At 47.2% G+C, this 26,116-nt stretch overlaps 12 protein-coding genes across 12 annotated transcripts; 6 read left to right on the top strand and 6 right to left on the bottom strand.

Moving 5' to 3' along the window:
* Nucleotides 1–270: 270 nt before the first annotated feature.
* EYB26_009725 (uncharacterized protein) lies at nucleotides 271–1,746 on the top strand (the record flags this gene model as incomplete). The annotated part of the gene is made up of 4 exons (XM_054268972.1): nucleotides 271–439; nucleotides 487–1,194; nucleotides 1,251–1,379; nucleotides 1,454–1,746. 4 exons carry the CDS (start codon nucleotides 271–273, stop codon nucleotides 1,744–1,746), a joined length of 1,299 nt encoding a protein of 432 aa, XP_054124947.1.
* Nucleotides 1,747–2,937: 1,191 nt separating this feature from the next.
* Nucleotides 2,938–4,449, top strand: EYB26_009724 (uncharacterized protein; the record flags this gene model as incomplete). Its single annotated transcript, XM_054268971.1, has 6 exons — nucleotides 2,938–3,755; nucleotides 3,814–4,001; nucleotides 4,053–4,081; nucleotides 4,152–4,213; nucleotides 4,291–4,355; nucleotides 4,418–4,449. 6 exons carry the CDS (start codon nucleotides 2,938–2,940, stop codon nucleotides 4,447–4,449), a joined length of 1,194 nt encoding a protein of 397 aa, XP_054124946.1.
* A 374-nt stretch (nucleotides 4,450–4,823) lies between these two features.
* Nucleotides 4,824–6,374, bottom strand: EYB26_009723 (uncharacterized protein; the record flags this gene model as incomplete). The annotated part of the gene is made up of 2 exons (XM_054268970.1): nucleotides 4,824–6,262; nucleotides 6,326–6,374. The coding sequence occupies 2 exons, from the start codon at nucleotides 6,372–6,374 to the stop codon at nucleotides 4,824–4,826; spliced, it is 1,488 nt and encodes a 495-aa protein (XP_054124945.1).
* Nucleotides 6,375–6,844: 470 nt separating this feature from the next.
* On the bottom strand, nucleotides 6,845–7,404 carry EYB26_009722 (uncharacterized protein; the record flags this gene model as incomplete). Its single annotated transcript, XM_054268969.1, has 3 exons — nucleotides 6,845–6,978; nucleotides 7,047–7,260; nucleotides 7,363–7,404. The coding sequence occupies 3 exons, from the start codon at nucleotides 7,402–7,404 to the stop codon at nucleotides 6,845–6,847; spliced, it is 390 nt and encodes a 129-aa protein (XP_054124944.1).
* Nucleotides 7,405–7,833: 429 nt separating this feature from the next.
* Nucleotides 7,834–8,881, top strand: EYB26_009721 (uncharacterized protein; the record flags this gene model as incomplete). Its single annotated transcript, XM_054268968.1, has 3 exons — nucleotides 7,834–7,927; nucleotides 7,989–8,350; nucleotides 8,408–8,881. The coding sequence occupies 3 exons, from the start codon at nucleotides 7,834–7,836 to the stop codon at nucleotides 8,879–8,881; spliced, it is 930 nt and encodes a 309-aa protein (XP_054124943.1).
* A 921-nt stretch (nucleotides 8,882–9,802) lies between these two features.
* On the top strand, nucleotides 9,803–10,625 carry EYB26_009720 (uncharacterized protein; the record flags this gene model as incomplete). Its single annotated transcript, XM_054268967.1, has 2 exons — nucleotides 9,803–9,852; nucleotides 9,920–10,625. The coding sequence occupies 2 exons, from the start codon at nucleotides 9,803–9,805 to the stop codon at nucleotides 10,623–10,625; spliced, it is 756 nt and encodes a 251-aa protein (XP_054124942.1).
* A 273-nt stretch (nucleotides 10,626–10,898) lies between these two features.
* Nucleotides 10,899–11,845, bottom strand: EYB26_009719 (uncharacterized protein; the record flags this gene model as incomplete). The annotated part of the gene is made up of 3 exons (XM_054268966.1): nucleotides 10,899–11,543; nucleotides 11,604–11,715; nucleotides 11,808–11,845. The coding sequence occupies 3 exons, from the start codon at nucleotides 11,843–11,845 to the stop codon at nucleotides 10,899–10,901; spliced, it is 795 nt and encodes a 264-aa protein (XP_054124941.1).
* Nucleotides 11,846–12,542: 697 nt separating this feature from the next.
* Nucleotides 12,543–13,259, bottom strand: EYB26_009718 (uncharacterized protein; the record flags this gene model as incomplete). The annotated part of the gene is made up of 4 exons (XM_054268965.1): nucleotides 12,543–12,606; nucleotides 12,662–12,759; nucleotides 12,846–13,106; nucleotides 13,164–13,259. 4 exons carry the CDS (start codon nucleotides 13,257–13,259, stop codon nucleotides 12,543–12,545), a joined length of 519 nt encoding a protein of 172 aa, XP_054124940.1.
* A 695-nt stretch (nucleotides 13,260–13,954) lies between these two features.
* EYB26_009717 (uncharacterized protein) lies at nucleotides 13,955–14,667 on the bottom strand (the record flags this gene model as incomplete). The annotated part of the gene is made up of 2 exons (XM_054268964.1): nucleotides 13,955–14,194; nucleotides 14,257–14,667. The coding sequence occupies 2 exons, from the start codon at nucleotides 14,665–14,667 to the stop codon at nucleotides 13,955–13,957; spliced, it is 651 nt and encodes a 216-aa protein (XP_054124939.1).
* A 1,819-nt stretch (nucleotides 14,668–16,486) lies between these two features.
* Nucleotides 16,487–18,306, top strand: EYB26_009716 (uncharacterized protein; the record flags this gene model as incomplete). The annotated part of the gene is made up of 8 exons (XM_054268963.1): nucleotides 16,487–16,493; nucleotides 16,662–16,692; nucleotides 16,887–16,942; nucleotides 17,071–17,101; nucleotides 17,189–17,960; nucleotides 18,016–18,121; nucleotides 18,178–18,247; nucleotides 18,303–18,306. 8 exons carry the CDS (start codon nucleotides 16,487–16,489, stop codon nucleotides 18,304–18,306), a joined length of 1,077 nt encoding a protein of 358 aa, XP_054124938.1.
* A 653-nt stretch (nucleotides 18,307–18,959) lies between these two features.
* On the bottom strand, nucleotides 18,960–21,550 carry EYB26_009715 (uncharacterized protein; the record flags this gene model as incomplete). Its single annotated transcript, XM_054268962.1, has 3 exons — nucleotides 18,960–20,614; nucleotides 20,673–21,200; nucleotides 21,271–21,550. 3 exons carry the CDS (start codon nucleotides 21,548–21,550, stop codon nucleotides 18,960–18,962), a joined length of 2,463 nt encoding a protein of 820 aa, XP_054124937.1.
* A 1,371-nt stretch (nucleotides 21,551–22,921) lies between these two features.
* Nucleotides 22,922–25,835, top strand: EYB26_009714 (uncharacterized protein; the record flags this gene model as incomplete). Its single annotated transcript, XM_054268961.1, has 4 exons — nucleotides 22,922–23,113; nucleotides 23,185–23,704; nucleotides 23,775–23,838; nucleotides 23,891–25,835. 4 exons carry the CDS (start codon nucleotides 22,922–22,924, stop codon nucleotides 25,833–25,835), a joined length of 2,721 nt encoding a protein of 906 aa, XP_054124936.1.
* Between the last annotated feature and the right edge of the window lie 281 nt (nucleotides 25,836–26,116).

The raw sequence follows: 26,116 nt of genomic DNA, 5'->3' as shown, positions 1-26,116 counted from the left end.
TCCGCGATGGTCCAAATATTTGCGGAAGCTCTACTACATAATGGAAACAATGCCAAGAGGCGTTTTATCGTGGATCACGAATTTGCATAGATCTCTGATTGATGCAAAAATTGATCATCGCAATTTATTCTCGGAAGTTGAGTGAGCTAGTCCGAGGTTACTATGATCTGACATGAAGGTCGAGAGGAGTAATCAATCCCGGGGCGTCTCCCTGCATATAAAGAGGACATGTCTATCACTATATGGCAATATTTCAGGAATCAAGCAGCGATGAAGACAACGATCCTCCTTGCCAGTGCCATTCTGGGCCACTCCGTGTCAGCTCAGATTGTAGGTGCCTACGGTCAATGCGGGGGTGTAAACTATTCGGGCTCTACAGCATGTGTTTCAGGATATGTATGCATATTTCTGAATCCTTATTATAGTCAATGTGTTCCAGGTAGGCTATCATCCTTACACGTCACACTCCCATCCTAAGGATTACAGGTACCGCCACGACTACGACCTCGTCTACGCTGACGACGACAACCTCCAAGACAACTTCGTCCACTTCGAAAACCACTACTACATCAGCCCCGACTTCAACCGGCTTTTCCAAGGTCAATGGCCTTAACTTTACGATCGATGGAAAAACAAACTACTTTGTTGGAACCAACACCTACTGGCTTGCGTTTTTGAATAACAAAAGTGATGTTGACCTCGTCCTCAGTGATATTGCGGCATCTGGTATGAAGATTCTTCGAGTCTGGGGATTCAACGACGTCAACACTGTTCCCTCGCCTGGAACTGTTTACTTCCAACTCCTTGCAAATGGAACAGCGACAATTAATACGGGCGCCGATGGACTTGAGAAACTAGACTACGTTGTGAGCTCGGCTGAAGCCCATGGAATCAAATTGATCATCCCTTTTGTCAACAACTGGAGTGACTATGGAGGAATGGCTGCATATGTCACTGCTTTTGGAGGCTCACAGACCACTTGGTATACCAACACCGCGGCCCAAGCGGCATACCAAGCGTACATCAAGGCAGTGGTCAGTCGATACCGCACATCACCAGCTATATTCGCATGGGAACTTGGCAATGAGCCACGCTGTAAAGGATGCAATACATCGGTCCTTACTGACTGGGCGAAAACTACCAGTGCTTACATCAAATCCTTGGATGCGAACCACATGGTCACCACTGGTATTGGTAAGTCTCAAATCAGCAGACTAAGCAAGGGCCTGACTAACACGTAGTTTTTTAAGAGGGATTTGGTCTTGATGCTGGATCAGACGGTTCATATCCTTACACATATAGCGAGGGAACAAACTTTACTGCACTCCTTTCCATTCCAGACATCGACTTCGGCACCATTCACTTGTATCCTAATAGCTGTAAGTTCATCCACCCATGTTCGAGGGCATTGTGTATCTATCATGCTAGGGTGATCTAATACTGATCAAAACAGGGGGCGAAGCTTTAAGCTGGGGCAGTAGTTGGGTCTCAACCCACGGAGCAGCCTGTGCATCTATCGGCAAGCCATGTATTCTCGAAGAGTTCGGAGCAACATCCGACCAATGCGCGAACGAGGCACCCTGGCAAGCCACATCTCTTAACACAAAGGGCATAGGAGCCGATATGTTCTGGCAGTATGGAGATACTTTGAGTACGGGGCAATCGCCGAATGATGGGAACACGATCTATTATGGCACAAATACATTTACTTGCATTGTGACGAACCATGTTGCGGCAATACGATAAGAGGTTGTATTGTCCGACATATTGCTTGCATGAATCTGCATAGTGTTAGTAGTGGTGGGAGTGGTTAGATTGCTCGTCAATGGACTTGATGCAACGGCGTAACTACCGGGCAGTGGTATTTGTTACTACTTATTATGATTTTATCTTCCCGAAGAGCACATTGAAATAACGAGTCATTGGATACCGGAGCGTTCGGTTAAACTAATTGCCCCGGCAGAACCCTGGAAAGATCAGACAAGATCCTGCTCGACTCGTGTAAGTGGTTTCTGTTCAGTCTTGACCAAATCAAGTACGCATGTGATCCATGATATAATATCATCATCGTCATCAAAGCATAGAGAGTGTACAAAAGGAAGAGGAAGATTACCTCATACTGACGCTTTGTAGAATCTGCCGGCAACATCCCGCGCTAGTCCCGATCAAGTAACTCAATGATTGATAAGGGATACCACTATTCCTGATCTAGAACTAGCGCAGAGATTACATTCGGCGATAACGATAAGCTGAGCATCCGGCATGGTTTGTATCAACCATTTACAAACTACGTACAAGATTATGTGGCCTATAGCATAACAAGGAAAGTATGTATTCCGTACACACTATGTATGGATTGTATATCGGTCAACGCGACTTCTACTAGTCCCATCGAGCATTTCCTACCCCAATGGAGATTTATTGTATGGAGATTCTTCCAGGCCCTATGAACAACGTACATGAATAGCCTGAAAGCCGCCCCCCATATGCTGCAGTACACACTGCACTCTTTCTTCATAGAACAAATTTGATATGCATTGACTCCGACTGGTCGGATAGACCCTGACCCTCCTTCAAACAATCCTTCGTCTCATAGAAAAAAGGTATGCCCAAATAGTATGTGCCCTAAACAAGTCCCTGTGACTTGTGTCAAACCATGGGTTATGAACCAGGCTAGAATGAATGCCCTTACCCTCACCCATCAGATCTAGTTCCGTATTAGTCGTACGTGGTTGTAGAACCTGCACATGATCGATCGGATCTTCTTGCTTGTTAAAAGCATTATTAATGATCGTGTGACCACTTTTACTGCTGCTATGCGGCAGTGATTTACCATGGTTTCAGTATTCCGGTACTTATAGATGTGATGTGGCTGCGAGACGATTCCGAATTGTTCCTGCTGTATAGAGCCTGTCCATACCAGGCCCTCTCTCTCTAATGTGGCTGTCAGTCCTTACCAAAAACTTAGACCCTAGTCCCAGATCCTACTACCAGACTCTAATCACCACAACATTAACAACCATATTCTGCTTATTATCAACACCATCCACAGCACAACTAACAGCTTCCTTCCCCCTTCCCCTACCCACAAACCGCTACGCGCGCGACCCAAGCATCATCCTGCATAAAGGCTACTACTACCTCTTTTCCACCAGCTCTCAACTCTCCTACTGGCGCGCCTCCAGCCTCTCCGGACCCTGGCTATCGGCAGGCTCTGTCCTGCCCCGTGGCAGGGGGAGCACAATCGACAAGGGCAACCCACGACAGCCCTGGGCACCTACCATTTTGCAGGTCAATGATACATTTTATTGTTTCTATTGTGTGAGCACCCTCAATACGCGAAATAGTTCGATTGGAGTCGCGACCTCGGACTCGCTGGATGAAGGAGCAGGATCATGGACGGATCATGGCGCTATCGTGAATACCGTCTCCGGCGCGAATGCAGATGTATATCCATATAATTGCTCCAACGCTATCGATCCTAGCGTCATCGCCGACCCCCTCTGCAACAGTGGTCGAGCATGGTTGACCTTTGGAAGTTATTGGAGCGGTATATGGCAAGTTCCATTATCCTCGGACTTGTTGTCTGTCGAAAACGCAAAGAGTCCCAATGCGACCCATGTAGCGTTCAATGCTAGCTTTCCAGCCGAGGAGGCGTCGTTTGTGAGTTACAAGGCGCCTTGGTATTATTTGTGGTATAGTAAGGGGTACTGTTGCGGGTTGGATATTGATGATTTACCGACTGCTGGGACCGAGTACGTCCCCTCTCCCCTAGGATTCCCCTGGCCATAGGGATGGTATTGATTTGGGTAGATATTCGATTCAGGTTGGTAGATCGCTGGACGTCTCAGGTCCGTATCTAGACAAGGAGAGTGTCTCGCTGGCTGAGGGCGGCGGGTCGATGATCTACGGATCGAATCATGACGGTCAGGTCTATGCCCCGGGAAGCATTGGGGTGATCAGTAGCGATTCTGGGAAAGATGTCTTGTATTATCATTACTGTGAGTATGGCAACCTTGACAAGAGAGATTGGACTTGCTAACGGCTTTCAGTGAACCTGAGTATAGGTATCTCGGAAAGAGTCAGTGATTATCTCTTCTTTTCGGGAAATAGCCCTAAAGTCAGCTTACTTACAATCATTAAAATGTCAGGACGCAATTCTAGGCTACAACTACCTAGACTACGACGACGGCTGGCCGGTCGTCAGTTCAACGTATGCTCCTCCCCTTTCTAGTGCCCCTATTCAGAATAGCAAATGAGCAAAATTGATGACAAACGCGACGATAACAGCAACATTGAAGATGTGAAGTCCGCTGCGTCTAATGTCCCATTGACTCAATACTTTCTATATTTATGTAAGTTCGTCCTCAGTCTTTTTTTTTCGGTTTGATTTTGTGGTATTAATGGGGGATTCCAGGCATAATTTTGTGCACTTTACGGCTGTTATGAGAATATGATTCTGATTTCAGTTTTGCATGAATGGGGGATAAAAGGGGGGGATGGAAGCCTGGAAATAATATATATGGAGTTTGAAATAGATGGATTGCTATTGAATACACTTTGTTGATTCATGGAGGACCTTGATATCGCCTCTTGGACGGGTTGTTACCATGGAGACCTATTTTTTTCATGAACCGATTCGAGTAACTATTGTAACTTGAGTGGAATCAAGGCTCAATTGTGTCGTGTGTGGAACAAATTATCCATATCTCATTATACCCATCGCTAAATATACACGCCCAAACGCCTCAGCATGCACCATGACTATGTACAGGGAATTTATATATATATATCCATTCACTCATAAGACCAGAGAAACCCACTCATATGGAATCGTTGGCAACGCTCGGCTTCAACTGGTCATCACAAAAAATCTTCAATATCCCATCGATCACATTAGTTGCCGTATCCTTTGATAGAACAGGTGGTAATGTCTCGACAGCTACCACCTTCAAGTAATGCCGCAGAGCAAACGTCGCCGCTCTGTATGTAGCATGATACATTGCTTTGAAATCGTCCTCTTCGGTGACGGAGCTGGATTGTTTGGCCTCTTCGCCTACTGGGACATTTGAGTATTCTGGCATCATGCTACTTTCACGTTGATAAGCGTCTGGTTCATGGCTTGGTTCGCGCGTCCCAACTGTTGGGGGTTTTGTAGAGCGGTTTGCTTTGCGGTTGTAACCATACAGACGCATGCACGTCAGGATTGTACGAGTGATCAGATCTTTGTTTCGTGTCACGAGTGTTTCTCCATCCGTTGGTGACGATAATGATTGTGGCTCGGGGCCATCGTTCGGTGGCGCTGGTTTTACAAAGTCAACTGTCGGAGAAGGTACAACGCATTGGCTGCGTGCCGTCTCAATGCTATTTGATGCATAAGACAAGTTAAGTCTCGATTTAGAATCTCGGCGATTAATCATCCCCTTCGATGAGCCGGGTCTCTTGTCACCAACACTCGCGCTTTCACTGAGTTTACTCAACTGACTTCCACCCAATGACAGTGAGCGAGCTCTACGCAGATCCGACTGTCCTAACATAGGACTACCGAGTTCATCAGCCTCGCTCTTAATCTTGACCGAGGCTAGTTGAGGCATCATCTCCCGCTGCCGGACACGGCGATGGTGTTGCGCCGCTCCCTCGAAAAGGGACAATATCCGTTTACGCTTGGGACTGGGCGAGCGCAAATCTGGCAGAAAGTTCGCAAAAGTTCCATCTTTGCCGCTTCCTGAAGGAGTATCATCCCCAGCAGCGCTTGAGGGTGGTGAAGGTATATCTTGGACTTTTTGCGCATAAGACGCTGCTAGCGGGGCGGCATATATTCGTAGCTCTTTCCTGGCCTTGGAGGATTGCTCTAAGCCATTTTCTCCGACGAGAGAAGATGAGTCGGGTGGAGAAGGTGGTCGAATCCTGGACTCGTCATGACTAGATGATAGTATACCGTATATAAGGAGATCCGACACATTGTGCGTGGCCGAATTATAAGTTTGGCCGGTAGTCACGTCAACCAACAAGCCCACCGGGCATTGAATAGTTTTGAAGTGCTCAAAGATTGCCCCATCATCTTCGTCAAGCCAGATACCGCCGAGTAACCTTGATTTCAACCATTCCGACGTATCCTCGGTGGTAGAATGTAGTTCGACACTGGATCCTGCTCGCGCATATAAAGGGATCAGAGCCGGGTTGACCAAGCTGCGTAATGATAATTTAGCATCTTTTGGTAGAATATTTTCGCGCCGTTGAGATGCGGTGATGAGTTTGATCTCTATAGTCGGTTGACATGCTGATTAGTCGATTGTCGGTCAACAATGGTTTGGAGGAAACGTACTCAGATCAGAGCTAGTATCGATATTTATACTGCCCGCCCAGACTTCCATTCCGTCGAATCAAAGATAAAGTCGCATCACAGAGTCATTGGATCTGCACAGCATTTCTAGTGTTTGCTGGTGGTGGCTTCCGTCTTGCGATACGCGACGCGACAGACGCCAAGTCACGTGTTATCCATAAGTTAATTAAGTGATACATTCGGTATCACTCAAAGCACTCAGATATGATATTATAGGACAAAAGTAATATATACTCGAAATAGATAACAGTTCAGAATTCATCTATTTCCTTTAGATAATCATATGGTACATCGTAGCTCGGAATACATTCAAAACTCATCAAATTGCTTCTCAAAGAAAACAGCAACAAGAAAACAATCATGCCAAAAAGATGAAACAAGTACAGATATGAGCTAATGCCGATGCCTCAAGTGCACAATACCGGTTCAGTCACAATGTCGACCGGCTCGATAGCAACAAAGTTCAGTATAACAACGTCGACGACCCTCGCATCAAATCCACTAAAACTCCTCCTGCTCCTGGAAAAATGTACTGAAACTGATGATTGTGCCGTAGATCAAAAGACCTCCAAGGATTGACATGACCATAGCAGGGTATCCGATATAGCCACAGTGAGCTAAAACTGTGGGGAGTGCTGTACGAACCAAAAGTTAGGACACCCTGTAAATAGAGTCGCAAAACGGGAATTAATTCGCAACATACCTATACCCATAAGAACCAAGAAACCCGTCAAGAACCGGCCAAAGTCGACAATCGCATTGCCGGAACTCTCAATGAAATCATCCGGATTCCCGCAGTGGCTGCATATCCAGTTCGGCAACGGCGCAAGAACATATGTCGCAACGACTAGAAGTGGCAGGTATTGTTGCCATATAGCTGCTGATAGAATGACTAGGAGGAAACCAATAGCCAGGATCTGTGAAACTTGCAGGTTAGCATAACCATTATCCTAGGTACTTCCAATATCCCGCCGAGTCTTCGATAAGAATGGCGGGTTGTGCCGTGAGGTCTAACTCACAAACGATAGGACTATTATCGTCCGCAATCCCTGAGTAGCCATCTTGACTGAATATATCTAAAGGTGTATTGTTTGAGTTGAATGCGAATAGTGCGCAGCTCCGAGGCCGGCTGTTGGGTTCAAGATCGCAAGAGTTCCGTGCGATGCCGCTTGTGCCTCAGTGTGGATTTGAGAAGTAAATCAATATATATACACGTAGATCGCATGTGACTTCGTATGGCGAGGTATTCAAGAGGCGCAATGAAGATGTTGTAGTTGATTGAAGCTGAGCTTGACACTTGACTGTCCTGTTGCCTCCGAGCTTGAGGCTTGGTGGAGACGTTGCGGACGCCCAAGCTTGGCGCGGGCCATTCAGTGCTGCAAACAAAGCAAACCTCAGATTCACTTGTGACGATCTCACCTTGGAACTTCTTTTACAGCTCTCGACTCTTACCACAACTGTACAGCTTATCATTGGGATAGAGCAACAACATGGACCAAGCACAAGATGTCCATCTCGAAGAAGTCTTTTGGCGCTCGCCGCAACATGTTCAAATGATGGGAGGGTTCCTCCACTCAAACAACAGTAAGCTCAAACCGACCATCTACTTGGCGCATTGCAGATAGCTGACGATGAAAATGGCCAGTTCTATTCTACTTTGCTGAATCACCGTTCTTCGATGCAACCTCCAACAACGCCTCACTCACCATCCAGGCAACCTACAATGAAGCCTTTCGTCATTTCCTTGAAACGCGCGAGGCGTTTGAAGGCAGACTCAAGACGATGCAGGGTTTAGAATTCATGGTCGCATACGATCCATTACAAGCTGCAGCTCAGTCGGATACACAGTTTGCTCATGAGCCGTCAAATATATGGATCATTCGTAAACAAATGCGACAAAAGCGGCCGGGAATGGAGGACGATGTTGTGGTGCTTTCGACGTATTATATTGTTGGTGATTCGGTTTATATGGCGCCTGCCGTTTCCAGTGTTATTGGGAATCGAATAGTGAGTCTCCCTCCCCATATCGCATCGAAGAACCATCTTTAACGTTATATGATGTAGCTTTCTGCTGTTACATCGCTAACCAAACTCATGAATGTCGCCTCCCGTCTTCCGATCTTCACACCATCATACGGACACACATACATGCCACCAGGTCCCAAGGCAGCAGATGCTCCACAAGCGGCCACATCTCAACAAGCACAACAAAACAAAGAGCCAACGCCCATGCCCGAGTCCCAGGCTACCGTTAAGGCGTCGCTATCCGCCGCGAACGTTAAAGACACCTCGTACCCTGATACGAGAAACCTGATGGAAGCACTCAACCTTCTGTCGAGATATGGAGATGAGTACATGGACGAAACACCTTTAGCAGGCGAGCCGGGCTCTTTTATTTTGTCAAAGGCTACAGAGACCGCAGGTAGTTCGCGGCGGGCTGGTGATGGTCCCAAGGCTATGCACGCGCCTGCTGTTCCGAGAAAACTCGGAACCCCCACAGTTACTGATATGTCGACTCCTTCGAGAGGAGGAGAATAGCTATGGCGGATTTTTATGTGTTTTATAGGAGTTTGAATGATACCCGGGATTTTGATCCCATGTTTATGCTTGACTTTTTTTCCCCGGTTATTTGGGAAACTACACTAGACTATCTAGACAGAATGAAGGTCACTGTTCAGGCACTCTACAAGATTGCTGATCATTGACTATATCATTGATTGGGCATTTGAGCGTGGCCCTTCATATCAGTATCTTCTGCTTTCATTCTTCGAAGGCCTGATAAATCACAAACACTCATGGCCTTTCAAATTGCTTCACACTAGACGCGTTAGGGATAGATCCATAATGTAACCTCACAACTTCAGATGTTACTAGTGTATGCTGCCTCAATGAAGTACTCTGTACCATGATATAAGAAAGAGCTTGATATTATTTCAGCAACAATGAGCTCACTAGGATGCGAACTTAAATATATAATAAGGAAAACTCTCACATAATACAGAATACTTCTCTTCTGAGGCTCTTATTCAACTTGTACACGTATACACATACACATGTAAGTCCAACGTTGTGTGAGGTGAACCGTGGGACTCCACTTTGTCTGATGTGTACCGTACCGTAGATATCGGCATCCAGTCATGACATCCGAAGAAAGCACGATGGAGGCAACTACTTCAATCTTCCTATTAACATATCTGCTGACAACTATCTATCCTTCTGCCAAATAGGCTATTTCACAATTGTTGATACTCATCACAATCTGGGTAGACTGATTATAAGCTGTGGGTTGCAGGGATGGTTTCTGAGTACTTTTTGCACATGATCGCTGACGGAGTCATACATACAACAGCTTGGATTACGAGGGAGTCGATATTATATACCTGCCACCCTCTCTAGCAGAAGCTCAAACATTGTTCCAGGTACTAGGAAGAGTGATACAAGAATATTCCAGACATCACAATGACTACTGCAACACCGGCCAACGACAAGCGCACCGTTGTCTGCGTCTTGTATGTCCCCATCCCCGCAATTTTCAAAAGTTATACAAGTTATATATTACTTACTAACTCTCTATAGCTGCGGCTCAGTCGAAGGCAATAACCCAGTGCACATGCAAGCCGCCAAAGACCTAGCACGCGCCTTCCATGAACAAAACGTGCAACTCGTCTACGGCGGCGGCACAATGGGTATCATGGGTCAGATAGCGCGCGAACTCGTGCGTCTCTCAGGTCCCGAAGCAGTGCACGGCATCATCCCAAAAGCTCTCATAAAAATTGAGCCGGGCTATCAGCAGCTGCAGGATGGTAAGCCTGCGACCGATGGAAAGCCCAATATCAAAACCCAAGAAGGCGCCGGCAAGACTGCCGAACGAGTCGTTAAGGCCGACAAACGCACCGAAATCATCGAGGCAGAATACGGCATCACCACCATCGTGCCAGACATGCACACCCGCAAACGCCTCATGGCCACCAAAGTCCTCGAAGGCGGCCCCGGGTCAGGTTTTGTAGCCATGGCCGGCGGATTCGGCACAATTGAAGAAGTTATGGAAATGACAACCTGGAATCAACTCGGTATTCACAAAGTGGGCATTGTGCTCCTAAATACAGAGGGGTATTGGGATGGAGTGTTGGCATGGATCAAGAATGCGGTCAAGGAAGGGTTTATTTCCAGTGCGAATGGGGGTATCTTGGTGGATGTGCATGAGGTGAAAGATGTGTTGCCCAAGTTGAGGGATTATCAGACTAGTGCTGATCGGTTTCAATTGACTTGGGGCGAGGAGTGATCTTTCTTGCCTTCCGATGCAGTTCATCGTTGGTCTCGTAATCAGACATGTTTTGAGGAGCGTTGTAAGGTGGTTGGTGGTGTACAGGGGTATAGATATGACGGCATGACTATATAATTATAATGGGTATTCTATACAAGACGCTTTATCATATCACCATACAATGCCTACTAGGAATTACTACATTCTAAGTATATATCGAGTCAACTCGTAGTCAATCCATTCGTAAATAAGAATCCGATCTATTGAAGAGATAATACACCGCTAGTTAATTCACTGCGTATCAACCTCCATTTCACCAGCCTCAGTAGCCGCTCCATCCAATGCCTCCAACAGCACACTAATGTCCTGCCCATCGTATAGCTTAAAGTTCTCCAACTTCGTACCCTTGGAAGCCGCCGCCGCATCCTTAGGAACAAGACCCACAACTCCCACAGTGGTATTATCAATCGTGAGCTCCTTATCCTGCGAAAGAGTCTCCCTCAACGCCTTGAGGCCATGGTTAATCAACTCCTCACGCGAACAATCCGCAAATTCCGCCAGATTTCTTTCTAGGTAGGTTCTCGCCATCTGTGACCGAGCCCCAATCGCGCACGCAAGCATCTCCTGAGTCATACCGGAGGGTTGAAACTCGAATAAATGAGGGCCTGCATCATCGACACCCGCAACTAGTAGCCCGACACCGTATGGTCGTTTCCCGTAATGTTGTGTGTTGGTTTGTGCGCGGTCGCCGATTTGGGTTACGATTCGGTCGAGGGGGATGGCGCGGCCGTATGTCATTCGTGAACCGAGGGATTGCTGTTTCATGAAGTTGGAGAGGACGCGGGCGTCGGAGCTGAGGCCGGCAATGGCGATGCCCATGTGTGTGTCGATTTCGATGACTTTTTTCTGGTAGGAGGAGAGTTCTTCTGCGTTTCGCTGTGGCCGTTAGTTCACAGGATATCGGAGAGAGGATGCTGCTGATAGATGATGGAATACCTTCAATCCCACGAGAACAGCATGTGTCTTGCTAACTAACCCGACCACGACGGAACCTTGTTTGACAGCTTCTTGAGCATATTCCACCTGGAAGATACGACCTTGCGGTGAGCTGGAAATACATTAGCGCTTTGGTTCTTCAAGACAGGTCATCACCAGAGCTGGAGGGAGCTGATGGTGAGCTGCCAGCCTCAATCAGCTTACAAGGTCACCGAATCGTTATCGTAATTGTTTCTGAACATGGCGGTATTAGACAGATATCAGGATAAGGGGTGTATTATAATGGGATTCTTAGTTTCCACAAGTTCCCTATTTGATTTGATTCAAGGAAAGTGTCTGGCTTGTTGATGTTGATTGATAAAGAAGGTCCTGTCCCAGGCAGTAGCAGCGACCGGTCCGTTGTTGGTTGTTCGGAGCTCTATTGCACTAGTCCCGTTTTGGATCCGAAGTGAGCTTGTTGTAGCCTCAGGCACCCTTATTTACTACACCTTCGACGAATTGTTTCCATGGCCGTGCACTTTTAAATACTCTCTTTTGTATGATTTCATGATATGCTTAGAGATCTAGTTTGAAAAAACACCACTTTTTTCCCGAGTCATAACTTAATAAGACTGCAAGGTGAAGCCATCTCAGACAAGATAGTATTTGATACGAACTTGATCACATAATTCGAAACATAACTGGAAATAATACATACATACATACAAGTCATTCAAACGCCGAGAGTTCAAAAAAGAATACACCCAAGCACAAAAGTAGAGGAAGCCGGAGAAAAGGTGGCAGTAGGGGCTCAACAACAGGATCTATAAATCAAACGTGACGAAGAAATGAATCTGCATGTTATACAATGTATAACAATTCTATTTCGGCAGAAACAATGCGTCAAGACAGCGAAACATGTGTGCCTAGGCCCCTGCTTTCGGAGAGTGGATATAGATACTATAGGGCGAGGTTGTATGTATAATCATCCTCAATGTTCTGGGAGATCCAAAGGACGATGGAGCTGTAAGCACGTTAGCAAGCGATTCGAAGAGAAATAAACTATAGAGAAAACGCACCTGAGCATAACGAGGCCGTTTGCAATCACATTCGCAATGCCGAAGTATAATGTCTGTAATGGGTAATCTTTCATGACATATTTGAGAACCAGAACCGTCTGTATAGATATAGAATCAATTAGCCCAATACCACTCCAACTTTCCCACCTTTAAAAAAAGGCCACGGGGAAAGAGAAAGACTCACCACACTCCCCGCCAACCCCCCAGCCAACAAGGCAAATCCCAAGAACAGCACAAACCGTGCTTTCCACGCAACTCCACTGCCACTATAACTAAAACTATCGGCACTCAAACGCGACTTTTCGATGGAGTTGATGACCAGCATGCCTAGTGCGGAACAGATACCGGGGATCCAGTCGACGAATTTTACATGGACGTTTGAGCCGTTTCGAGGACTGGCACTGAAAGCGGAGGCGTCGATGAGGAAGAAGAAGCCAAGTGAGAACTGTGCGACTCATTAGTACGGTGGTTGAGAAAATGGGAAGATAAATGGGAGATGTACCAATGCGCCTGATACATAGACGCCGGTTGTTCGGAGAGTCGAGTTATTGAGCCATTCGGGCTTTTGGAATCGCCAGAGACGGTTTTCTGACTCCATTTTTGTTGGGTGTATTCTTCCGCTCAGGCTTTCTATATTGACTTGAATGTCGGATTATAGAAGTTTCTGCGACTGGAGTGCTGGTTCGTTGCGCGGTGTTGATTGAGTTTGGTGATGAGGTCTACAAGCTGCGGCCTGCGGAGCTCGATGTACATCGGCCTGGCTGTTGGAATGGAGCTAACCTATAACAGAATAGTTCCGTTTTATGAATGATGTTCAATCTTCAATTCTGATGTCAACTACGTAGTACGCTACGTACAGGAATTTAATTATGATCAGAATATGTGTATTGATATTTGGAATCTGATATATTATTTGACACCAAAGTAAATCCATGATACTGGGGTAGAACTGTGGTAGAACTGTGAATGTAGTATCAGAAGAAGATTGGTGCTCACCATATTTCACATCGAGAACGAATGGACACCAGGCCAGAATCATTCTTTCCAGCTCTATACTCGGGTATTTTCAGCTATTGCGCCTGGGCTATTGTATCTGGCTAGATATATTCGGCCAAGCACAATAACTCTCCCTAATTTTGGCTTCCTTAAAGAGCGAGAGCGAGTTTCTTGCACGTATGTTTTAGGCGTCCTGTCTTTTCTTATTGGAAAGAATGTAGATTATGGCGTGTAGCATCAATGCAAGTAGTTGTGGCTCTTCCGAGAGATTTGTATCCTGAAATTGATGGGAAAATCTCAGACTGGAGCAGCACCTCGGAGCTTATTCAAGATCGCGTCGATGGCCTCCATATCTCCAGCGTCCACATGATCCGATGTCTTGTACTCGGCAGGTAAATGCGACAGGACTTCATCCATATTGGGCTGGAAGTTTCGAATGGCGGAGGAAAGTGCATACACGCATTTTCGGCGAACTTTTGGGTCTGGATCGGTTGTGGCAAGCGACACCAAGGTTGGTAAGACGTTTAGGACGAGTAACTAGAAGCAAAACATTAGTAACTATGCGACGAGAGCGACCATGGCAAACCAGGAGAACTCACTTTATCTTGGCCCTTCTCGTTATTCTGAACTGCAGTGCCTATACACGACGCAGCCATGCGCCTCATATCAGCTTCTTTGTGTTGAAGCAGTCCCACGAGAGGCGTCCATAGGCCCAGAGGTTCCATGTTATTTGCATTATCGATGTTTTCAACCAATTGCTCAAAGTTGTCGAATGCGACCAACTTGTTCTCTAGATCAACTTCCTCGGAGAGCAAGGCCGCCATGGATTCTTTCATGAGGTCGGCATCTGACGGCCCGCCCATTAGAGCCCTCAAAGCTGCTTCATTTAAGCCATTGAGCGTAGGAGGAGGTACTGAGGTCGGATCATCGTTGATGTTTGCAATTGACTGTCGCGAGGCTTCTGAGTTTTCGACACTCCATTTGAGGAGCTCGTTTAATCCGCGGTCCATGGCGATATTAAGATGTCTTTTCGGTTTTGAGTGAAAATGCGAGGCTCAATATTAAGAAACAGGCTTTGGGAAGGGGAGCAAAGTGTAGGATATTATTTGAAAAACATCACTATGAATGCGTGGAACTTTTTATAGATAAAAGGCAGACGGTTGCGGCTTCTTTCCATGACTTTCTGCGTTCTGGCCAATCGGACAACGTCAAGTCACCAAAGAACCATACAAAAATGGCTGCTTTATCAATCCAGCACGAGTTACATTGTCTTAATGCCGGTTAGTCCTAAAATCTGGAGGAAATAATAGCATGTACAAACAGAATAAGAATGTCTGGCTTTTGCATATGTAGATGATATCCATGTTTGCTAGGCTCGTCATACAGAGTATCGCCATCATGCCCCTCCAGTTGTGGCTGAATGTCTGGATTAAAGCTATTCCGAGCAGACCCCGCGATTATTGATGCCTTGGGACTCTGGTGCTAAGGAGCGGAATGGCGGTAAGCGGGCAGCTTTTTAGTTTTTCCTCTCCCAGCCACCGTTATTATTTCATGCCAAGTCTTAGCACACATTTATGAACAAGTCGTTGGTGGTAGTATTCCTAACACCCGAGTCAATGACAGCATTGTATCGACAGGATGGAAGGTGCTAGTGCAATTGTTGTGTAACTACAATATGCTATCTCGGTGCCTGCTCGATACGATATATATATGCGCATCGCAGCCGTGGCTTCCGCACAACTTAAAAGCAATGATGGCAAATGCAGGGCTATGCGAGGTATACGCAGCAGGCGGATCAGTATCTTCTATCCCCTACCCCGAATGGCAAAATGGAAAGATGCAACCTGCCAGTCCTGCCGCCACCAAGGACCATGCTTTACAACCCGTTGCCCCAACCCCCAAATATGTCGAGCTGTGATTGGAGACCATTCAACGGATGACATCGTGCGGCAATGGCCATCCTATTAATAACACGAACCTGTTATTTGGTTCCGGTCTTTGTAGGTCGAGCTGAATATGCTTATGCCTAAACGTATGACGCGGCTCTGTCTGAAAACATGTCGGTCCAAGAATCGTACAGCCTGGAGAGTGCCACTGGGAAAGAAGCACCCTTTTATAAGCTTGTAGAATACGGAGAACTAGCGGCCGCAAGAACCTGGTCTGTGGTGAGCCTGGCTCGAGGTCGCCCCTAGTGGCTCGCCAGAGTGGACATTGGCAAGCTATCCCAGCCCAGTCCCAGCGTCAGTCCCACAGGGGCAGTGAAGGCTTGTCGGTACGACAAGCTCACAGCCAAACCGCGGCGGCCTGGCCGTCAGTCAACAGCAATTCTCTCACTCAGAAAAAGGTCAGCAGAACCATCTGGTTAGGCGTCTGTGTTTCAAATATGTAGATGAGGCTTTCTGCAGCGTTGAGTTGTAGGATATTTGTTGTGCTGTTGCGTTGTTGGTCTTCCCGGGTTAGTTAGCTGGCGACTTTAGCTGCGTATTTTATGTAATCTAGCGTACGCGTACTGTGGAATCACTCGACGAGCAGTGCTCTTGCCCCGTAATTTACACACCAGACTAGTACCGGCCAAACACACTCAGCCATCTCCACTCTCTGCCCTGGCTGGTGCTCGCTGCTTCTTCTCGCTTCCCACTCGACTCTCTTGCTTCCTTATCATCCATTCCACTCCTACCCAAACATCTCTCAACGTCGGTTTCCTGACATCCCTATATCCACCCTCTCAATCCATCTCTCAATCCCTCTTCAGTCCTCTCTTCCCATTTCTTCTTCTTCGCCCTTTTTTTCTTTAGTTACATACACACACACACACACACATCCTTCATCATGGAAGGTAGGTTATCTCTCGTCAACAACCACACCATTTGTTTTGGACACCTCACCGGCTTCTGCCCGCACAACCCTTCCCCCTTCCCCTCCTTTTCCCAGCCGCCACCTCCTGCGCGCTGCCATACCGCCCTTTTTCATCAGCTTGAATGCTAATTAAACGTCTCATTTGCAGAGGAAGTCGCTGCTCTCGTTATTGACAATGGGTATGTTTGTTTACCGTGCCATTTTCAGCACCTCCTGAATCCTGGGGTTCTGAGCGCTGGTCGTCGTAAAGCGGTTGCCTACCATACAATCTGTTTCGCGCCACGATTTCGTCGCTAGCGATCGCTGCACTCCAAAATAATTCATGAAGCTTGATAAATATCGATGGAATTGATGACTGATTGATTGTGTTTAGTTCGGGCATGTGCAAGGCCGGTTTCGCCGGTGATGACGCACCCCGAGCCGTGTTCCGTAAGTCAAGCCTTCCGCGGTCCTGCCGAGTCATGATGGTGATCGCGCGGGCGCCCTTGCATCCAGGCGTATTGCCAGACTCGTTGCAAACTCAATTGAAAAACGTGGCATACTAATTATATTTCTAGCTTCGATCGTTGGTCGTCCCCGTCACCATGGGTAAGTTTCCGTATCCCCAAATTGCTGTCTTTGCGGGGTTCAATCACGCCAAGAAAATGAATGTCAGGTCTAATGAACGAAATGTAGTATCATGATTGGTATGGGCCAAAAGGACTCCTATGTCGGTGATGAGGCACAGTCTAAGCGTGGTATCCTCACCTTGAGATACCCCATCGAGCACGGTGTCGTCACCAACTGGGATGACATGGAGAAGATTTGGCACCACACCTTCTACAACGAGCTCCGTGTTGCTCCTGAGGAGCACCCCGTTCTTTTGACCGAGGCTCCCATCAACCCCAAGTCCAACAGAGAGAAGATGACCCAGATTGTCTTCGAGACCTTCAACGCTCCTGCCTTCTATGTCTCCATCCAGGCCGTCTTGTCCTTGTACGCTTCCGGTCGTACCACTGGTATCGTCCTTGACTCCGGTGACGGTGTCACTCACGTCGTCCCCATCTACGAGGGTTTCGCTCTTCCTCACGCTATCTCCCGTGTTGACATGGCTGGCCGTGATTTGACCGACTACCTCATGAAGATCCTTGCTGAACGTGGTTACTCTTTCTCCACCACCGCCGAACGTGAAATCGTCCGTGACATCAAGGAGAAGCTCTGCTACGTTGCTCTTGACTTTGAGCAAGAAATCCAGACCGCTTCCCAGAGCTCCAGCTTGGAGAAGTCCTACGAGTTGCCCGACGGACAGGTCATCACCATTGGCAACGAGCGATTCCGTGCTCCTGAGGCTCTCTTCCAGCCTTCCGTCATCGGTCTCGAAAGCGGTGGTATCCACGTCACTACCTACAACTCTATCATCAAGTGTGATGTCGACGTTCGTAAGGACTTGTACGGAAACATTGTCATGGTGAGCTCCCATACCTCTTAAGGCTGCAGGAATGCACCATACTAACTGATTCTAGTCTGGTGGTACTACTATGTACCCTGGTATCTCCGACCGTATGCAGAAGGAAATTACCGCCCTTGCGCCATCCTCCATGAAGATCAAGATCATTGCTCCTCCTGAGCGTAAATACTCCGTCTGGATCGGTGGTTCCATTCTTGCTTCCCTCTCTACCTTCCAGCAGATGTGGGTCTCCAAGCAGGAGTACGACGAGAGCGGTCCTTCCATTGTCCACCGCAAGTGTTTCTAAGGTATGCATCATATTCGTCTTGGTGGTCGGCAGAATGACACTCACATTGTCAACAGTTAGTCGTTAGCAAATTTGTCAAATTCTTACTCAGGTGCTGTCATGTTTGTTCTTCCTAGCTTGGTGTACGAAAATATGATATGAAATTGCGGTGGGTGGATTTGAAATTATTCTTTTCTACGAGTATGGTAAACCACCTCTTGAGCGTTCTGCACTAAGGGGGAAATGCTGGCGAAAGTATGCGTGTGGGTGAGCAGGTAAGGACAAAAGATGGGAAATAGAGCAGGGAAATTGTGTGAAAGAAGAGAGGTGGAAAAGAAACCGTTCCTTTTCCTCTCCTAGTATTTTGCTTGTTGTTTTCTGCTTTAGATCCTGAAATTGTACGAGACTGCTCGTTTGAGAATTGTTGTTCTATACTAAATAAACCCCTGAACACTTTGATCAATTTAATCGATATTTTACAATTCATTTTCCATACTTTTTTTTTCTCTTTTCTCGTCCATAGGGGCCGAGATTCCGTCCAAAAAGGAGTATCAATTGATTCATGCATCGAACTTGGATCTCTTGTCCAAGTTCTGTGTGTGCGTATATATATATATATGTCAATCAAGAAATCGTAACTTTTGCATTGGGGTACTACAAATATGATGACTATCCACAGCCTTTCAGAAAGCGAAAAAAAAAGAACAACCTTTGAAACGAAACAATGGTGTTTTCTAGTTATCCCATGTATCCAATCCATACAAAACACAACCCTCATCCTTCTCACCTCCTCTAACCTTCAACTCACCAATCTTATAAACAGTCTCCCCATCCTGCTCTAGGCTCTGCTTGACAGCATCCACACAGTCACTATCCACGACAAGAATCATACCAACGCCGCAGTTGAAAGCGCGAGACATTTCTTGACTAGATACATTTCCGGTTTTCTTGAGCCATTGGAAAACAGGCGGTAAGGTCCAGGCTGATACGTCGATGTGTGCGCTGAGCGTGGGGGGAAGCATACGAGGGACGTTTTCGATCAGACCGCCACCCGTGATGTGTGCCATTCCCTTTATGGCGGCTGTGGAGGTGGTGTGTTGCGAAGATGGGATGTTGAGGGCTTTGAGGAGGGGTTTGACGTAGATTCTTGTTGGGGTGAGGAGGGCTGTGCCTAGGGTCTGAGGTTTTGTGGCGAGAGAAGAAGACGCGGGAGCGGAGAAGGCGAAGGGGACTTTGTCGTTGTAGGTTAGACCGGAGTGGTCGACGATTTTGCGGACGAGGGAGAAGCCGTTGGAGTGTACGCCGGCGGAGGCGAGGGCAAGTAGAGTGTCGCCTGGTTTCATGGAGGATGTATCGGGTAGAAGGGTGCGGGCGTTGGGACCGTTGGTGTTGATGGCTCCTACGGCGGCACCGACTGCATCGTACGCGTCGTCGAGGAAGAGGCCGGGCATTTCGGCGGTCTCTCCACCGATGAGTGCACAGCCGGCTTGGTAACATCCTTCTGCGACACCAGTGACGAATGCAGCGGCTGTCTGGACGTCGAGTTTGCCGCATGAGTAGCAGTCCAGGAAGAAAAGGGGTTCTGCGCCCTGGACGACCAGGTCGTTGACATTCATGGCAACCAGGTCAATTCCAACTGTGTCATGGATACCGACGGCGTGCGCAATCTTGAGCTTGGTGCCGACTCCGTCAATGGCACCGATGATCGTGGGTGACAGTGGGTGGTATGCAGGGTTTGCTGCTGCCAGAGAGAAAGTACCACCAAATCCACCAATGACTGCGTCAGATCCCGGTCGACAAGTGCGCGCAACAGAGGCTTTGATCTTGTTGACGAGATCGTTGCCGGCGTCAATAGAAACACCAGCGCTGGCATATGTGAAACCTTCTTCGGTCTTCTTGGGGGCGTCACGGAACGCACGGTGTGCAATATCCTTGCGGTAGTGCATACCATCGAAGTGAATGGTGGAGATACCGACATAGCTTCGTCGTACTGCCTCTTCTAATGTGGATGCGATAGATGTGGCGGCGATGACACGGCCACCAGCGGTCTGGAGAACGTTGTCGACGAGAGAGGTTCCAGCGTGGAATATCAATGTATCATCTGGAGTGGCATCTAATGTGATTGGTGTACCCTTTGCGTACGAGCCGGGGTAGCCTCCTGCCACGGCGATGACGGTTGCGGAGAAGTTGGGTTCGATGGAGATCGATACACCATCCAACCAGTGTTCTGTGCATGCGACCATGACCTCCGCCAGATCGGTGTCCTTGCTCAAAAGAGGAAGTAGGGTTTGAGTTTCGGGGTCGCCTCCGCGAACATTATACTCGAGAACCTTCGGGCCGTTCTTGGTCATCATTAGTCCTGTGAAAAGAATACCGACGAATGGGAATCCTAAGCATATAAGAGTTAGCATTTCCAGTAATCATTGAGACGTGATAAGTCAACGAACCCTCTCTTCTCATTCCATCAATTGATGGCTGGACAATATCCCGATCAATCTGCTCCAAAACATCCTTTGAAGCAATCCGTGTTGGTGCATAACAACCCATGCCTCCAGTGTTTGGGCCTTGATCTCCATCGAAAACACGCTTATGGTCTTGTGCTGGTGGAAGGGACTTGATAGAATAACCATCACTGAAAGTGAGGATACTGAGCTCGTCTCCCTCAAGGAACTCCTCAATGACAACCTCATCTCCAGCAGCTCCGAACTGATGATCAAGCATAATCTCACGAAGAGCTTTGTGTGCCTCCTCCTTTGTAGTGGGTATAATCACACCCTTGCCAGCTGCCAATCCACTAGCTTTGATGACAACATCGTGGGTCACGGAATCGAGATATTTGCGTGCGGCTTCGTAGTCGGTAAAATTCTCGTATGCGGCGGTTGGGATATTGTGTCGTTTCATAAAGTCTTTGCTAAATGCTTTAGATCCTTCCATCCGAGCAGCAGCCTTTGTCGGACCGAAGCATCTAATGCCAACTGATCGCAAGCCATTTCAATTAGAATCGTTGCTTCATCGTGCATTGTTATGAATATGATTAGGGCATACCGGCTTGAAAATAACCCTGAATACCGTCAACCAAAGGTGCCTCAGGTCCCGGAACGACGAGGTTGACATTGTTCTTTTGAGCGAAGGCAACGAGGCTGGGATAATCGTCTGACTTCACCGCGGCGTTGACAATCTTTGACGATGCGCCTAGACCGGTACCACCGTTTCCAGGTGCAACATAGACGACGTCCACGGAAGGTGACTGGCTCAATTTCCAGGCAAATGCATGTTCACGACCCCCATTGCCGACGACGAGAATGCGCAACCTTTCTTGGAGCATATTGAATGTGCCCGGGGGCTATCTGTTGATCTGAGTCAGACGGTTTTCTTGAGTAAATCATACCTGCATAATGATGTGCTCGAACAATTGGAGTAGAAACGACTTTCAAAACAAGAAAAAATCAAAGAAAGAAAGAGATTGAGGTGTGGTCGCAAGGTATAATAGGCAAAATATCAAATGAAGTCGTCAAGTGATCAAGTTTCTGCTCCAAGAGTGATGGAGGGGTAGGCTGATAGTGAAAAGCGAAAATCCTCCATATAGCGACATTGCAAAAGCAGGAATCACCCAAATTGGAAACAAATCATCCGATAGATCAACATACCTTCTAAAAATGAAAATCAGTCACTGACTCGCTCAGCAACACACAGAAAGCGATGTTTGAACGATTGGAAGTTGCCCGCATCTGGAAACTTTTTTTTCTTTCCATAAATGGGACGGTTAAAGTGTTTCTCCGACCCCGCATGATCTTCCTGTGCAAAAGTTGGCGGCCAAGTCTCCGCTGTTTTCTTTCAAGTTTCCACCAAGGTCTTTTCAGAAACCCAGGCGCATGTCACTGATGACGAAGCAATCTTGAAATGCGTACACTCAGTTGGAATAATTCATAACAGTCAGCAGTTCCTGCGAAAAGAAGCTTTCCCCACTGCCTACGGAACCCGATCGATCCCTGCCCTATTTTACAACCGCTCGTCGCACTCGAGGCATTGACCAGTCATGCCATTCTCTTTTCGACATAACCTCTAGGAATTCTCTACGCTCAGAGATAGAGTGACCAATGGAATGAACTAGAAATCGTCGACAATCAGGGTCTCCATAGTCCGCATTGTCTAGCTTCTACAGAATACAAACGGCCCATACCCTAGGCAGTTTGAACGATGGGGCTCCCCTCAGATTTAGATATATGCGCATAGGCGTATCTACTGACACAGTGATGTATTGGCCATCCTTCTCGCGGATTCCGAGGAGCGTACCGGTAGGCCTGCACCGCTACATGAATATGCTTGAACGGTTCCCTGGGAGCCGCGGGCGACTTCGCACAGTCCTCTAGATTGAAATGGACAATCAGCCTTCGCTGTATATTTTTGGGCATGTTGCACGGTATGGGCGTAGGTCGTAGTTGATGTATCCTATACGAATCGCAAAGCTCCGAGATGTGATATTGCGCTATATACTAAAACGGCAGGCGGTGTGACAAGGAGTAAATCGCGTTGGTGGCAGAAAAAGTGCCTTAGGTCAACTTTTGTCAAATGTTCGCCTCGAAAATTTCCGGTTGGCAACTTGTTTCAATTGGGCATCTGTATCTGAAATCTGTGTGGTCGACGATTTTTCAGAACGTCTTTGATGTCCATATAAAGTCGTGACTACAGTTTCTGGATGTTGCGCACGTCGTTACGGTCTGCTTCAGGCCGTGCTTGCGCATCTTGCCGTACGGCTTCACGAAGACATGTGAGAGAACGTCGATACTATTCAACGCCAGCCAACGAGGATGAACAAAACAGTGTGAAGAATGCGTCTTCCTCTGAAGACAATGTGAAACCCACGGTATTGATAGAAGAGACGTCAAAGGTAAATACTTCGGTTCTCACTTCCGTCCTCCAATTGGCACAAATGTTAACATGGAATATGGCTTGTTTCAGTCGCCTTCTACATCAATCTCCAATAATGCTTCCACTGCTGACTCGAATGCGCCAAAGAGTAATAGCAAGGCCGAACCGTTAACTTCAGACAAGATCAGCTTCTCCGGAGTTTTGACAAGGGATCTATTTAAAGTGACAAATCCTGCCGAACCGGGCGAACAACGGGAACAACCAGAAACTGCAAAACGGTCAAAGTCGAAGAAGAAGGCGAAGTCGGAGAAACTAGAGGAAGGAGAACAAGGAGGCGAGACAGGAGAGAATGAATCAACAAAGAAGAAATCATCAAAGAAGAAGAAATCCAGGAAGATAAAAAGAACGCCAGGCGATATAAAATCACGGATGAGAAAAGTACCAGTAAAACCGCGTGCGAAGCCTCCGACATTGACCGCGCGGCAGGCTGGGAAAAAGCCATCGAGGAGTAAACCAGCAAGAAACCCCCCTGGGCCACCGAAGCCGTTAAATATTGAGGTTTCAGATACCCTTGTCGACGGTTTGCAGAAGGAGGACATCGACTTCAAAGGTAGGAACAGTGTTCTCACAAGAATGTTGGAGACATAATCGTGAGAGGCTAATTTTATGTGTTATACTAGCCCTCGACTACGACACACCACCAGTTCCTACTCTGTCATTCGGCCTGGATAGAGTGTTGTTCAAGTGAGTCTATCTTATGGATGGTTTGTGGGCCACTCCGCTAATTATTGGCCAGTCCTGGTGTATATCACCTTCGAGATCCTCGATCCCGAGTCTACAACTTTGACCCTGATTTAGGGACTATTATGCCTGTTACCGAGTTCGATTTCAAGACTTTGAAGGAGTATATAACGTCTTCGAAAGATGAGACACTTATCGAGCTCGCCCGAAAGACAAAGAAGAAATACGTTGGTTCATCATCGAGCATGACATCGGTGCTGTCTCATTTTCATTATTTGCTGTCCAATTGGCGACCACTCAAGCAAGACATAATCTCAAGGGGTTTTGAGGATAGCGACCGTCAATTTACAAGGCTCTTAAGAGGCCCTTCTGCAATGTTTCTACATTACAAAGACGGTGTTTATGCAATTGACGCGGATAAGGAGTTTGACTCGGCCAATATTCTCATGAACCTCGGTAAATCAATGGAGAAACAACTCACACTACCAAAAGAGCAATTTGAGAGATATCGCCGATCTGCTCCGAACAAGATCACCCCGGAGGAAGAGAACGAGGTGCCAGAATCATACCATTACTCCACGTTAGGCGACTTTGTTATGCGATCACAGTTGGATGCCTACGATCCGCGACTCCCGGGAAGCGGCATGTTTGATCTCAAGACCCGTGCTGTGGTATCAATTCGCATGAGTGTGTCGGACTATGAGCAAGGGCTTGGTTATGAAATCCGCAACCGATTCGGATCTTTCGAGTCGTTTGAGCGAGAGTACTATGACATGATCCGAGCCGCATTTCTCAAATATTCGCTCCAGGTCCGCATAGGTCGCATGGATGGTATCTTTGTTGCATTCCACAATATCGAACGCATTTTCGGATTTCAATACGTGCCACTTTCGGAGATGGACTACGCCCTGCACGGTCAGTCAGATACCGAATTGGGTGACCGGGAGTTTCAGTACAGTATCAAGCTGTGGAACAAGATTCTGGATAAGGCTACGGCTAAGTATCCACAGCAGTCACTTCGTCTTCATTTTGAGACTACAGAGAGTCGTCCAGCGAGAATGATGGTATTTGTGCAGCCAGTAACGGACGATGATATCCGGGCTATACAGGAGAAGAACAAGACGAAGATTGAGAAGGCTCAGCAACAGATGCTTTACCCAGAGACTCTCACTCAGGAGGAAGAAATTGATCTGGAGGATGATGTTGTTGAGTCTGAGACTTCTGAGGCCATAGCTGATGCCGACGTTGCTGTCGCGGAAGCTAGGGTTGGGGCTGAGAATGAGTCTATCGCCGCTGATACCACTACGATTGAAAAAATTGAAAGTCAGCCCGTGCTCAAAACCGAGACTGGATCAATCATAGACCCTACAACAACCATCTCAACATCAGAGCTCCCATCACAACCACCACAAAAAGACTTGCCCGGCCTCATCACCGCCCTTGCCAAATATATACATAATTCCCGCCACATCGTCGACAACATCACCGAAATACTCGCAACCACCAACCAAAAAGGAGATACAAACAAACCAGCGCTCAGCCCCCTCACCGTCCTCTCCGAGAAGATAGAAACATCCCGCAAAGTTGTGCAATCCGTCAAACAAAAAATCGACAACATACTCGAAGAGCGTGAAGCAGCTTACATCCGCCCCAAACTCTTCGGAATGGAAATCGGCATCCAAAACCTAGTCAACAACCGTGTCGTCGATCGACCAACCAACCTCAAACCAACAAACGATTGGAAAGTAGTCTACACAATCAACGAATTCAAGATTGGTGATGGTGGACTCTGGAACCATTTTGTTGGTATGCGGAGTCGGCGTGAGAAGGCATTGTCGTTTGAGAAGAGAAAGAGCTCTGATGATCATTATATTTTGAATTTGAGACGGTTGGCGATGCAGGGAAAGAAGTTTAGGGAGGAGGAGGATCGGATTGATAAGGAGCGAGGGATTGTGGTTTATGAGGAGTTGAAGGGTGGGGATTCTGCTGGGTCGGCGTAAACTAGTATAATGGTCTTGCTTTGGTCTTTCTACTCTTGTTTTTACGTTCATGTCTGTACAATAGTTTATATATTAGGGCTACAATTGCATATATCGGATCCGGGGTTAGGGTTAGAACCATCAGCGGCTAGATAGTCGATTGGCTTACATCTCATTTAAATTGCTCCACCAATGGAACGTTTCCGCTAAATCCGACGATAACTTAGTTGGGTACTCCGGAGTTGACCTAACCAAGAGCATGAGGCCACATCATTGCTTCCAACATTCTGTACGACTGAGTG

Source organism: Talaromyces marneffei, chromosome 8 (genome assembly GCF_009556855.1).
Source record: "Talaromyces marneffei chromosome 8, complete sequence".
Classification (NCBI taxonomy): Eukaryota; Fungi; Ascomycota; class Eurotiomycetes; order Eurotiales; family Trichocomaceae; genus Talaromyces; species Talaromyces marneffei.
Note: the sequence above shows the minus strand (reverse complement) of the source record. Positions and strands in the feature narration are given on the sequence as shown.